This window comes from Cotesia typhae, unplaced genomic scaffold (genome assembly GCF_013202065.1).
Source record: "Cotesia typhae breed Kobodo isofemale line unplaced genomic scaffold, CoteBio_Ctyphae contig_4, whole genome shotgun sequence".
NCBI classification, from domain to species: domain Eukaryota; kingdom Metazoa; phylum Arthropoda; class Insecta; order Hymenoptera; family Braconidae; genus Cotesia; species Cotesia typhae.
The window spans coordinates 1,968,093-1,980,621 of record NW_027423748.1 but is presented as its reverse complement, the minus strand read 5'-3'; the positions used below and the strand labels follow the sequence as shown (position 1 = coordinate 1,980,621).

General features: G+C 28.2%; 1 protein-coding gene across 1 annotated transcript in view; it reads left to right on the top strand.

Moving 5' to 3' along the window:
* Inr-2 (insulin-like receptor-like) overlaps positions 1–11,538 on the top strand; it is a 52,518-nt gene extending 40,980 nt beyond the window's left edge. Inside the window, exons 9-11 of the mRNA XM_074243320.1 lie at positions 385–1,416; positions 1,495–1,739; positions 6,623–11,538. Of these exons, the coding sequence (XP_074099421.1) occupies positions 385–1,416; positions 1,495–1,739; positions 6,623–7,289 (1,944 nt within the window). The 3' untranslated portion in view covers positions 7,290–11,538. The remainder of the gene's footprint in view (positions 1–384; positions 1,417–1,494; positions 1,740–6,622) is intronic.
* The last annotated feature ends 991 nt before the right edge of the window (positions 11,539–12,529 follow it).

Genomic DNA, 12,529 nt, shown 5'->3' with positions numbered 1-12,529 from the left:
TGTTATGTCACAACATATATACGTAAATATATCAAGTCGCACGGCTCCTATTTTACATGTGAAAACAATTTCGTAAAAAAGGTTTTTTTTTAAATATCAATTTTTAATTTTTTTTATCACTTAGTCAAAAATTTATTTTTTTCGGAAAAAATAATTATTTTGAAAATTTTTTTCTGGAAAAAAAATGAGTAATAGTACGTGAAAATTTTTAAATTACCATTGTATCAGTTGAAGTATTATTAACCATAAAATTAAAAATTAGTGAAACTCTAAACAATTATATGATTACAACAAGTGCTTTTAAGTTTTTAAAAATTATAAATTAATCAATATTTTAACTTCAATCTGTGAACGTTAAAATTTTTTTTTTTTTTTTTTTTTTAGATTCAACCAATTGTAGTTTGTATAAGTAGTCAGAGATTTCGCAACGACAGTAATTCTTGTATCACTAAAGATTTGCCGGCTGGTAATTATTCTGTAAAAGTTCGGGCTACAAGTTTAGCAGGAAGTGGTGCCGACTCAGAAGTACTTTACGTATATATTGAGGAAGATAGTTCAAAAGACAAATTTGGGATTATTTTCTGGTCAGTGTTCTTCATCGTTCTCATTGTAGCAGCTTTTATTGGAATGTATTTATGTAAACGTAAGCTTATGCGAAATGTACCGAGCAGAAGACTGATAGCGACTGTGAATCCAGAATATGTCAGCACTGCTTACGTACCTGATGAATGGGAAGTACCTAGAAAAAAAATTCGTTTATCTCGAGAGCTAGGGAATGGTTCTTTTGGTATGGTTTATGAAGGCATTGTTAAAGATATTAGTAAGTTGAAACCTGAAATAAGATGTGCCGTCAAAACTGTTAATGAAAATGCAACCGATCGTGAACGCATAGAGTTTTTAAATGAGGCTTCGGTAATGAAAGCTTTCAACACCCATCATGTTGTTCGGCTACTTGGTGTTGTATCTCGAGGTCAACCTCCTTATGTCATCATGGAATTAATGGTAAATGGTGATCTCAAAACTTATTTACGAAGTCATCGACCCGATCAGTGTGAGAATATGTCAAGACAACCTCCTACACTCAAACGAATAATACGAATGGCAGCTGAAATAGCCGATGGAATGGCTTATCTTTCAGCAAAGAAATTTGTACACAGAGATTTGGCAGCTCGTAATTGTATGGTAGCAGAAGATCTGACCGTAAAAATAGGTGATTTTGGAATGACTAGAGATATATATGAAACGGATTACTATCGAAAAGGTACAAAAGGTCTCCTGCCGGTTCGATGGATGTCACCTGAAAGTTTGAAAGACGGAGTATTTACTAGTTATTCAGATGTCTGGAGTTATGGAATAGTGTTATGGGAAATGGTAACACTTGCTTCTCAACCATATCAAGGATTATCGAATGATCAAGTAAATTATCAATCATATTTTTAATACTCAGTTATTTATTCGGTTTTTTTAATTTTATGTTTCGTTTGACAATTTTAGGTATTACGTTATGTAATTGATGGAGGTGTAATGGAACGTCCAGAAAATTGTCCTGATTCTCTTTATCGATTAATGCGAGGAACATGGAATCAAAAAGCTGTACGAAGGCCTACATTTATTCACATTACTGCTATGCTTTTGAAAGAAGCATCTTTAGAAGGTTTCGAAACTGTCAGTTTTTATCACAGCCCGGAAGGAATTGAAGCCCGTAATCAAAACAGCTCTCTTTCACCACTCAACGATAAGTAAGTCACTTTTTTTTTTATGTACCTGTTAAAATATGTAACTAATAATTTAGAGTTCACTTTTGAGCGTTCGTAGAAGTAAATTAATGTATTCATCATATCTCTTCTAGTTGTATAAAACAGATTACGATCTACAAACTACAGATATTAACTCACATTTTTATAAAATAGATAGATTTCATGTGAAACAAATAACTATTATTCCTTTGAAAATATAATAATTTGCTCTCCAACATCAAAACTACACACTTACAAAGGATTGAGTTTTTGAAAGAAAAGAAAAAAAAACGATTTTTTATGTATTTTATAGATTTATTACACTTACATAATATCGATATTCAATGCGAAAAACGTGAAAAAAAAATTTTTTTTATCAACTATAAACAATTTCGAAATTTTAAAATTTTGAAAAGAACGACATGACTCTAAATGTACCATGATTAGATGTCCCGTTTATGACGTCATAAAGTTAAAATAACTCTACGCTCGTTCACTGTCGACGATTTCGATTTACGTATTAATGAAAAGTAGGCATCTGATTTTCAGTGAAAAAAATTCTTGTTTTTGATCATCAATTTTATCTGTCACGTGATGTATGATGAAAAATACTTTTTTGTAATTCTTTTATTAAATTTGAAATTGATTACTTTGAATTGATACTCTAGTAACACTGGTTTTGGATGAGATTCTTGGTCAGATAGTTGACCAAGTCATGGAAATAGAATCGAACAATTCTGGAACGAGACAGTTAACCAAGATTATTTGTCCAGACTGGCAACAGATTTGGACAAGATTTTAATACAGAATCTGAAGCAATACTTGGTTAAATTTGGTGACAAGTCTGTAGGCAGAATACGTCCAGCTTGGTAAAGAAGTTTAACTCAGATTTGCGCAAGAAACGGATAAGACTAACAGTTCTTATTGTACTAAAATAAAAATGAAAACTTCTGCCTTCACAAGCGAGTCTCAAAAAGTGGTGATAGGGAGCCTTACCATTTTTAGCCATTTTTTGGACTAGTTCCGACCCCAATCTTACCGAAGAATCTTGGTCAAATATCTGGAGCGAGTCTTCGACGATCAAAACTATTATCTGACATAGTATGAATATTAAGTTTTTGAGAATTGTTAACTCTGAAATTTTTTTCTGATTCATTTAAAATCTATTGAAGATCTGAATGTTTCCGTAGTTGGTCTGGTAGTTTCAGTGGTCTGTCGTTTAAGGTTAAGTTGACGAGTGAGATTGTAGAGTACTATGATAAAAAAAACCCAGTTATTGACACTTGCAATTTTATTTTAATTGAAAAAATAAAAAATCAACTCAAATAAATTAAAAAAAAACAAGTTTGGAAAATCCAAAAGTACACGCCTCACAGCGGTCATTTAATTTTTACAAAAAACAAGAAAACTATTTTAATGCATATTCATTAGTACTAGAATTCAAATTTGCGCGCGCCTAAATATAGTGTTTGCATATATTTTCATGCTTATGATATATTCGACCAATCACATCACGAATAAATTGATGCCTCATATATCCATCTCTATTTTATATTAGGATTAGATGAATTGAACAAAAAATTTATTTTTAAATATTTTGCTCGGGAATTGTTACATTCCCGCGATCCTTCAATAAGAACAATTCATCGGTTATGTGATCAGCAAAAATAAAATGTATGTAAAATTCTTCATTCAAAATGTATCAAATTCTGTATTTGTAGGAACTATATTTGAAGAATATGAATTTTTTGACAATTATCACTCCCGCACTTCTATGTAGGGAAGGAATTTCGTAAAATTTTTTTCGATATGATTTCTACATTATAAACAAAAAGTTCCAACAAAACTTCGAGACTATAGAAACTATTGTTTAGAAATGAGAGATTTTCATTGTTAACACCCCCGCAAACTTTTTTGGGATTTGAATTCGAGAAAATCCATTCTTAGCTGCTTGACATCATACTCGAAGATTCCTACTGAATTTAGAGTCTACGGAAGTTACAGTTTGGAAAATAAAATTTTAGATTTTAACACCCACCCCCGCAATCCCTATCGAAAATAGAATTTATTGAAATCTGATTTGAGATGATCTCTACATAACAAATAAAAGATTTCTACCAAATTTGCAGCTTTAAGAAGCTATACTTTGAAAATTAAGATTTTTTTATATTACCATCCATCCCTGCAATTGTTATTAGGGGGTCGTCGTAAAATCCGCTCTTAAATTATTTCTACATCACATATAAAAGATTCTTATTAAATTTTGAGTATATAAGAGCTATATTTTACAAACGGTAATTTTTCATTGTTAACGCCCCCAATCCCTTTCGGGGTTGGAATTTAATAAAATTCATTCTTAGCTTTGGAAACTAAAATTTTAGATTTTAGCACCTACCCCCGCAATTACTATTGGAAGTAGACTCTATTGAAATTCATTGTGAGATGATTTCTACGTACGAAATAAAAGGTTTCCATAAAATTTAGAGTTTTTAAAAGCTATATTTTAGAAATTAAGATTTTTTTTGTTAACATCTACCCTCGCTATCCTTATTGGGGAGATTCGTTGTAAAATCCGTCCTTAAATAATTTATGTATCATGTATAGAAGACTTACTAAATTTAGAGTCTATAGGAGCTATAGCTTAGAAATTAAAAAGTTTATTTGTTAACACCCGGCCCACAATCCATATTTGTAGTAAGTTGTCATAAAATCTACTCGTAGATCATTTCTACATCACAGATAAAAGATTTCTACAAAGTTGGGAACATGGAGGAGCTATAGTTTGGAAATTAAACATTTTCATTGTTTACACTTACCCCCGCAATCCATACTGGGGATAAGTTATTTCAAAATCCGCTCATAGATCATTTCTACATCACAAATAGAGGATATTCCTACCAAATTTACAGCATGTAGAAGCTATTGTTGAAGTATGGGAATTTTTTATTGTTAATGCCCCCGCAACAGCCCTTGTGGGTGGAATTCCGTAAAATCCGTTTTTAACTGACCTTTACTCAGTGAAAGGAATATTCCTACTAAATTTCGAGTCTCTACGTCTTATGGTTCCAGAGATATCGTGATGAGTCAATATATAATTGGAAATCTCTTATAAATATATATATATATATATATATATATATATATATATATATATATATACTATTGGCACATTAGGATACTATCAGTTATTATTTTTGATATAAAAATTTCGGTAAGAAATCGCCAATGATACATAAATAGTAATAAAAAAAAAAAAAAAAAAAATAATTTCAAAATTAAAAAAAAAATCTATTAAAAAATTATCATTGTCCCTTTACGAGACTAGACTCAAAATTCGAGTCTCGGGGAGCAATATTTTTGAAAATTTTGAAAAAAAATTCGAAGGATACAAACAATCTTAAAATTGCTGTTTTAAGTTTATAATAAACAAAAAAAAATCAAATTCATAATGAATAATTTTTTAGAAAATTCGTCAAAAAAAACGATCCAAATCAGACAATTTTCCACTAAGTTATGGCTACTAAAAAAAAAATCCCTGAAATCTTAATTGACGAAAATCTACGGCCGCAATTTGAATACAAGTTAACATCATACTTTTTGGTGAATTTCTTTTCAACTTGACTATAACAACTAAAATAACTTTCCATCAAAAAATTTATCTGTGGATCTTGCTGCAGATACTTGTGGCGGATTTAAATTGCAAGTCTTATGCAAGCTTTGCACAAAAACTTTAAGCTATATTATATAATTCAAAAATCGAAAAAGAAATTTGTAAACGTCTGACACACTTGTTGAAACAGTTTTTAATTCAATTTTAGAAGAAAACTGGTACCAGAAGCATGTTGAATGTACAGACGTCTGGCTTGCACAAGATCTGCTCAAAAACAATTTTTTCGAGCAACTGTCTCTGTCACTCTTTATTACTTCTTAAGGCATGCGCAAGCATCTGCTGCAAGAAATGCTTTGGAAACCAACAATTTAATTTGTATCACGCATTTTGTGCAGATCTTAAAGAAGTCATATGTAAGTGTCTGCTATAAAATACTGTTGTAAGAAATACTTTAGAAGTTTTTTGAATGTATAATGTTAAAGATATTTCTAATATTCTTGCGTGTAATACTATGAGCGAGTAAGTAGTGTTAGGTTTGTTTCTGTTTTGTTCTCGATGTTTACTCATTCTGGACGCGATTGCCGTGTTAGATTGTTCTTTGCAGAAGTTGCTGTACATTTGATACCTCACAAAAGTTTTTACAGAACTTTAAGGTAGATTATTTCAAAATAAAATTTCAAATGGTAAAAATTTGTTTAAATTTATCAAATCTGGAAGCCTGTGACCTTTAAAGTTAGTTGTATCTAGAATGAATTTCGTCTTTGAAAGAGAAAATTATTCTATAAATTCACTACCATAAATTCTAAATTTTATTTTTGTTTCTTGTTGAAAATTTTTTCATTCAAATATTTAGTTTCAATTTTAAGAACTAACCGATAATGTTAGCCGAGTGGTCTAAGGCGCAAGACCTATACAGCACTCGGGACTGGCTCACCGGCCAGGCGTGGGTTCGAATCCCAAGCTGGTCTTAGAAACCATCTTGGTTGATATTCGACCCTCGCCGCGTAGATTTAAGATTTTCACAACCCAAAAGACCCCAACGTACCACTCCCAACAGTTAAAGTCGGCGATATGATCACAGCAGTTAAAACCGACTCTAAATAATAACCAATTAAAAAAAAAAAAAAAAAAAAAAATTTAAGAACTTATGAAATAATTTTCGCAATGTAACAGTAATTGTTCCGTAACAATTCCTGCAGCTGCTACAATATAAAATCTTTGATTAAAAAAAAATTAGTTTGTAAAAGCCATTTTTAATATTTTATTATTGTTACAGCGATTTTGAAATGGCTTCGTTAGAAGATTTAAGAGAAGATGAACAAGAAGGAGATGATGGTCTACCACTGCGTGAAGATTTTGGGGATTTTGCAAGTGTTGAACCAAGTTGTTTTAAAAATAGTACAGATTCAAGATATGATTTAAAACCATACGATGATAACCCTGGAATTCCTGCGAGCTTCCACGATCTAAACTCTTCAAAGATGCCTCTTAAGGCTGGTTTTGACGATTTTGATGGTGTTTCAGTAGGGTCTTTTTGCTCGAGTAAAGATACATTGAATTTTCCATTTGTGGAAGAAAGCCTTAAATCAGTTAAAAACTCCCCGTCCATAAAGAACAATAGTACGACTCGACAAAATGTAAGTCCATTGTCAAGTAAAAATTCTTTGAGTCCCCAAAATAAAAAAAATCAACTCATTTTACGAAGTCATGTGCAAAATAAATCGATCCAAAATATTAAGGATATGGATTACGAAAATCAAAGCACTGAACTTGTGTCAAATGCTGAAATGCAAGATATTAATTCCACTCAATTAGAATATCCGTCATTAGATAATGTAGATGTCACTGTTTCAGTTCAAGAAGCGGAACAACAATCTCAGACTGATTATTTAGATAAAAATGAAAGTCTGAATAATGGATACATTAGTGAAACAACTACGTAGTTTACAAAGTAACTTGTGGTGCGTAAAGAAGTTTACTGTTTGTTACTGAAATAGAAGCTACATATACGAAGCTTGTTAATATAAAACTATAAAATTATGAAATCGGTAACAGCATGAATGGTTTATTATTGAAAAAGCTTTTTAATAATGAATATATTGAAGTTTTAAAAAGCTTTAAGACTTTATGTACACTACAGTGTATATATCTGTAAATGAATAATATTACATTAACGTTTTTTAATTGATTAATCGTATTTAAGAAGTCGCTATTCTAGAACTTTTTTGCTTGCGTCGAATAAATAACTCAATAGTATCGTACTGTCGACAACGCTCATTAACAAAGTTACAGCTACCATCATTTATATTAACGTTATTCAATTTTTATGCTCGACTTACTGCATATCGGACTCACACACAGATTAAAAATAAATATATATGTATATGAGCAAATTTAATGTTTTAAAAGGGAGGAGGGGGAGAATCAAATTTTTTTTAACAAAATTTTCTTGAATCAAGTCATAATACTAATGAATAAAAAAAAAAAAAAAAAAAAAAAAAAAAAATACCCAATTATGATAACAAAGAAAAATTAATTGATAAATTTTAGTCTAAATTGATGACCTTTTAAGGTCACGGAGAAATCGAAATAAGTATTCCCTTATAATGCTTTAAATGTTTTATATGACCTTACTAAAGTATAATCTCTTATAGGTGCGATTTTTTTATTCCTATAAAAACATGCTTAACCTTATCAATTTTTATTAAATTTTAGTTTACTAATAAGTGATGGTAAAATAAAAAACTAATCAAATGCCTGGAGTAGCGGCTACTATCTATCTGGTAAATTATTTTTAACCTTAAAACTAACTGTATGTAGATTTAAAAAAAAAAATTATTGGTGCAGGTCCAATTGAGTAATAAATTTAATTTTTTTATATTTTTAAAATTGCTACAATTGTATAATCAATATTTAAGTCGCGTTTTTGAATTATACAATGCAATACGTGATCACTTAATTCATTTAATGGTAAAAATTCATATATATTTATATACTGGCGATAAAATTAAACTTTGTCATGAAATTTTTTGATGAGTAAATTAAAAAAAAAATTCAAAACTTTATCAAATGCACACCTCAAATTCTTTGAGACAACGGAAAACATACATTGAAACTCAATACATTAAAATTAAATTTTTTGTTTTAATTTTAAGGCAATAGATTTATTGAGTCTTTCAATTAATAAACTGTAAAAAAAAGTAATCTCTTTTTATACAAGTTATACAAGCCTGAAAAATTTTGATTTTTACATGACCCTCGTAATGTTTTATGAAGTAAGTAAAGAATACAAGAAAAATAAATCAACTTTCTCACAAAGATTTTTTTTTTTTTCTTCAAATAATGTATCATATTAAAACCAGGAATATTCGACGAAGGATTTTCAATGGATGAATCTTTAACAATAAAATCGAAAAAATTTAATGAAAAGTTAGTTTTTACTTTCTAAACTCAATATATAGGCCTACAATACATTGAATTTATTATCAAAGTGTCTTGTATATTAATTAAATTTTCATATCATTTTCATAATGCAGTTTATTTTATAGAAGTAAATAAATTTTAAAATGACAATAAGAACTCAACTGCACAGAACTTTTTAAATAAGAGTAACTTAACACTCTACAATTGAGGTGTGCAAATATATAAAAATTGATATGTTATTTCTAAAATCTGTAAAGCTTATAAAAATTTCCAGATATAAATTTTTTATTAGTCACCAATTTTTCATGATTTGAATAATCAAAATAGTAACAACTTTATTTCATAGTCCGATAAAATAGTTGTCGAAAAGAAGTCATTATTTAAAGTAAACTTTAAGTGGTCATTGTATCGTGATAAAAAATCCTTGTAATTTTAATCATACTCACCATTGCAATAAGATTATGGTATATCTAATGTGTCGTTTTGTTTTCTAAAATTTTAATTTTTTTCTTACTCTCATTATCTAAAATGCTTATTTTTGGTGACAAATAAATCTTCACCAAAGATGGGTTTTATAGTCCTATCCCGAAAGGTTGCTTCTTTAATCTAAGTTTTCTATTAATGTAAATAATTTTATTGTATTGAAGAAATTAATATTTTACTGATTCTTGTACAGTTTTTCGCCGTCATGACAAAAATAATTATAACATACTATTCTAAAAACCTTAAAAACATAGCTTTGAAGCTCATACGAAAATTATGAAATAATTGGTCAATTACAACGAATAAAACTTTTCACGAAGAAACATAATTATTTATCATTTAATGAAAGGAAAATTAAAATATAAACAACGAGCTTTGAAGCTTATTTTCTCTTAAGGGTATTGAGTAAAAATTTTGTTTAAAAAAAAAAAAAAAAACGATTTGAAAAGTTCAGACCGAAAGAAAAACTATCAACATTTTTTTTTTAGATCACCATAATAAATTTATATTATATGTGAGACGGATTAAATAAATTGACTGTTCTTTTTTCCAAAAACTATATCGAAAATGTTGTTTAGAATGTCAGAAAAATGATACTACATAGATTATAACTCTTACTTCTTATAGAGCGAAATCATTTCAGTTTGACAACTTTTTTTTTTTTCATATTAGTGATCTAAAATTTTTGAAATAAGAAATAATATAATTCGATTGAATCATCATAGAGAAATTTTAGAAACGAGTTTTTTGTTATTGAATATTAGAAGGTTTACGATCGGTCAGCCTTGAAATAGTATCACTTTTGGTCATCAACAAACTACTTTGAGAGCTGTAAATCTACTTAAAACTATATATTTGTTCTAGGTAGCATTATCTATACGTCACTATTGATTCTCTTCTAATTCACTAGAAAAATATATTTATATCAATTAAAACTTATCTCTGCCAACAATTTACAAAACTTCAAAGTTTAAAAATTTTTGTCTCAAATTTCTAGAGAATCATTTTTCCGACATTCTTGACAATCTTTTCGTTCTGATACTTTTTTGAAAAAAAAAAAAAAAAAAAAAAAAAAAAAATCGATTTTAATAAATCGGTCTACTATATAAATACATTTTCGAGTACTCGAAAAAAAAAGTTTTTTTTTCTTAATCTTAAAATTTAACATTAGGTATAAAAAAAAATTTCCTAGAGAAACAGTTCAATATCGTCATGAATTACGATGAACTCAACAGCCTTCCGTTTTCTCCTAGAATCTTTAAGTTTTCAATCATCTAAAGCTCCATAACTTGACTTGTTGAGATTACGAAGAAATTATGCAAAAAATGAAATAGTCTATTTTTTCTGAAGGACTGAATTTTTTTGACGAAAATGTATTACAAGAAACGAAAAAAAGAATCGCAAGTTTTATTCATAGTCGAAAATGGAAACTTCTGGAACTCTTCGTAGAATTAAATTTAGATATCGAGCTGTTTTTATTGTAAAATTTTTTTATCCTTAGTAGAAATTTTTGATATGATAGATTTTAACAAGAATGTTTTTTTTTTTTTTCTAACTGGAACGATCGATTATATATATTTATATCTTAATATTGTCACATCACACATATATAAATAAATAATATTTAACTTTTCAAAGGACATTCAGGATTAAATGAATGAATGTAGTAATATAGTATTAAGATAGGAAGATTTAATAACATGTTTTGTATAGTATGATAGATTAAAAATGAATGTATTATTGCTCTGATTTTACACTGATTTGTTATTTTATAGATCATCTGATGAAACATAAAAATATTACGTAACATCGTGTAAAATGATTATCCGATATTAACTATTTTATTTGATTCTTAAAATTCTCTGAAAAGTTTAATATTCATCAATATTTCAGTAAATATATGATGTTATTTTATCCTCGAAGTATCATGAATTATTAAAATCACTAAATTGCACATCTCTTAATACGAAGCAGTAGAGTGTGCTTTACGATCGAAATTTATATCATGTAATCATAATTATGTTTCGGATCAATGAAGTAAGAATCTTAAACGAAAACGAAGAAGATATACCTTTGATTTACTAATAATACAGTTATATCGTACAATCAAAACCGCTTGGAAAACATGAATGTAGGCATTTTTAAGAGTGTTTATAATACAATGGTTTATACATGCAACTCTACAGCGTTAAAATAGATAGAATAAGCCTCAAAATACAAGACTGATTAGCTAAATCCATCTGTATAATCTCGCAATTTATAAAAAGTAAAAGATATCTAAGAAGTTTTGCAAGTTTTTTTATTTTATTTTTTATAAGTGCCATATCATTCATTTTGTACACACATTCCTAATTAATTTATTTTAAATAATTTTTCATTTTTTCATGATGAAAAAGTATTAATAATAACTGTAGATTATGTAAATATTTTGTATCCTTCCTTAAAGTGTCCTGAAATTTAGTCTCACCGGACAACGTTCATTCAACTTCGGATGTCTTAACCAATAGATGAAACTTAGACTTATCACGGGGATTATTTGCGACCAGCAGAAATCCATTTGCGAATATAACATCTACAGTGATATCTTGAACAACGAGTTAATTATGATACATACTGTATGAGTTTGAAAGAATAGTATTTATTTTTTTTTTTCACTCAGCTAACAAGTTTAATTAGTTATTTATCTCCAAAAGAAAAAGAAAATAGCCTGATAAACTCACTTGTGAATATAATAATAAATCTTCAGTTAGACTATTGTAAAAGAAAATGTATCAAGCCAATACATATTCAATTATATATCATTATTTAAAAGAATTTTTACCAAACATTTAAAGTAAGTTTCTTGCGTGTACAGTATCAAAATATTAATAAACAGTGTAAATCATTGAAATTACTAAACTTGGCATTTTTTTTTTCTCCAAATAGTATTTCGAATTTACTGCCATAGTCAGCGAACTAAGTAGTTGAAATTCTATAATTTGTACGGTTATATTGTCTTAAATTAAGAATATAACTCAAATATATCAAAAATTATATTCATTAAACAAAGTATTAAATTTCGTATTTATTTAAATAAATAATATCAGAATTGATGTCGTGAAAATATCAAGTGTGACATTTATTTCTTCATTTTAAGACTTATATTAGAATAAAAAAAAATAGAAGTGCATGTAAAATATCAAAAATGATTTACACTTTTTCGACACATAATGATAAAAGTACTTTCATTGTTATCTTTATAGTTTCATAAAAATACTACAAGTATTTGTATACATTC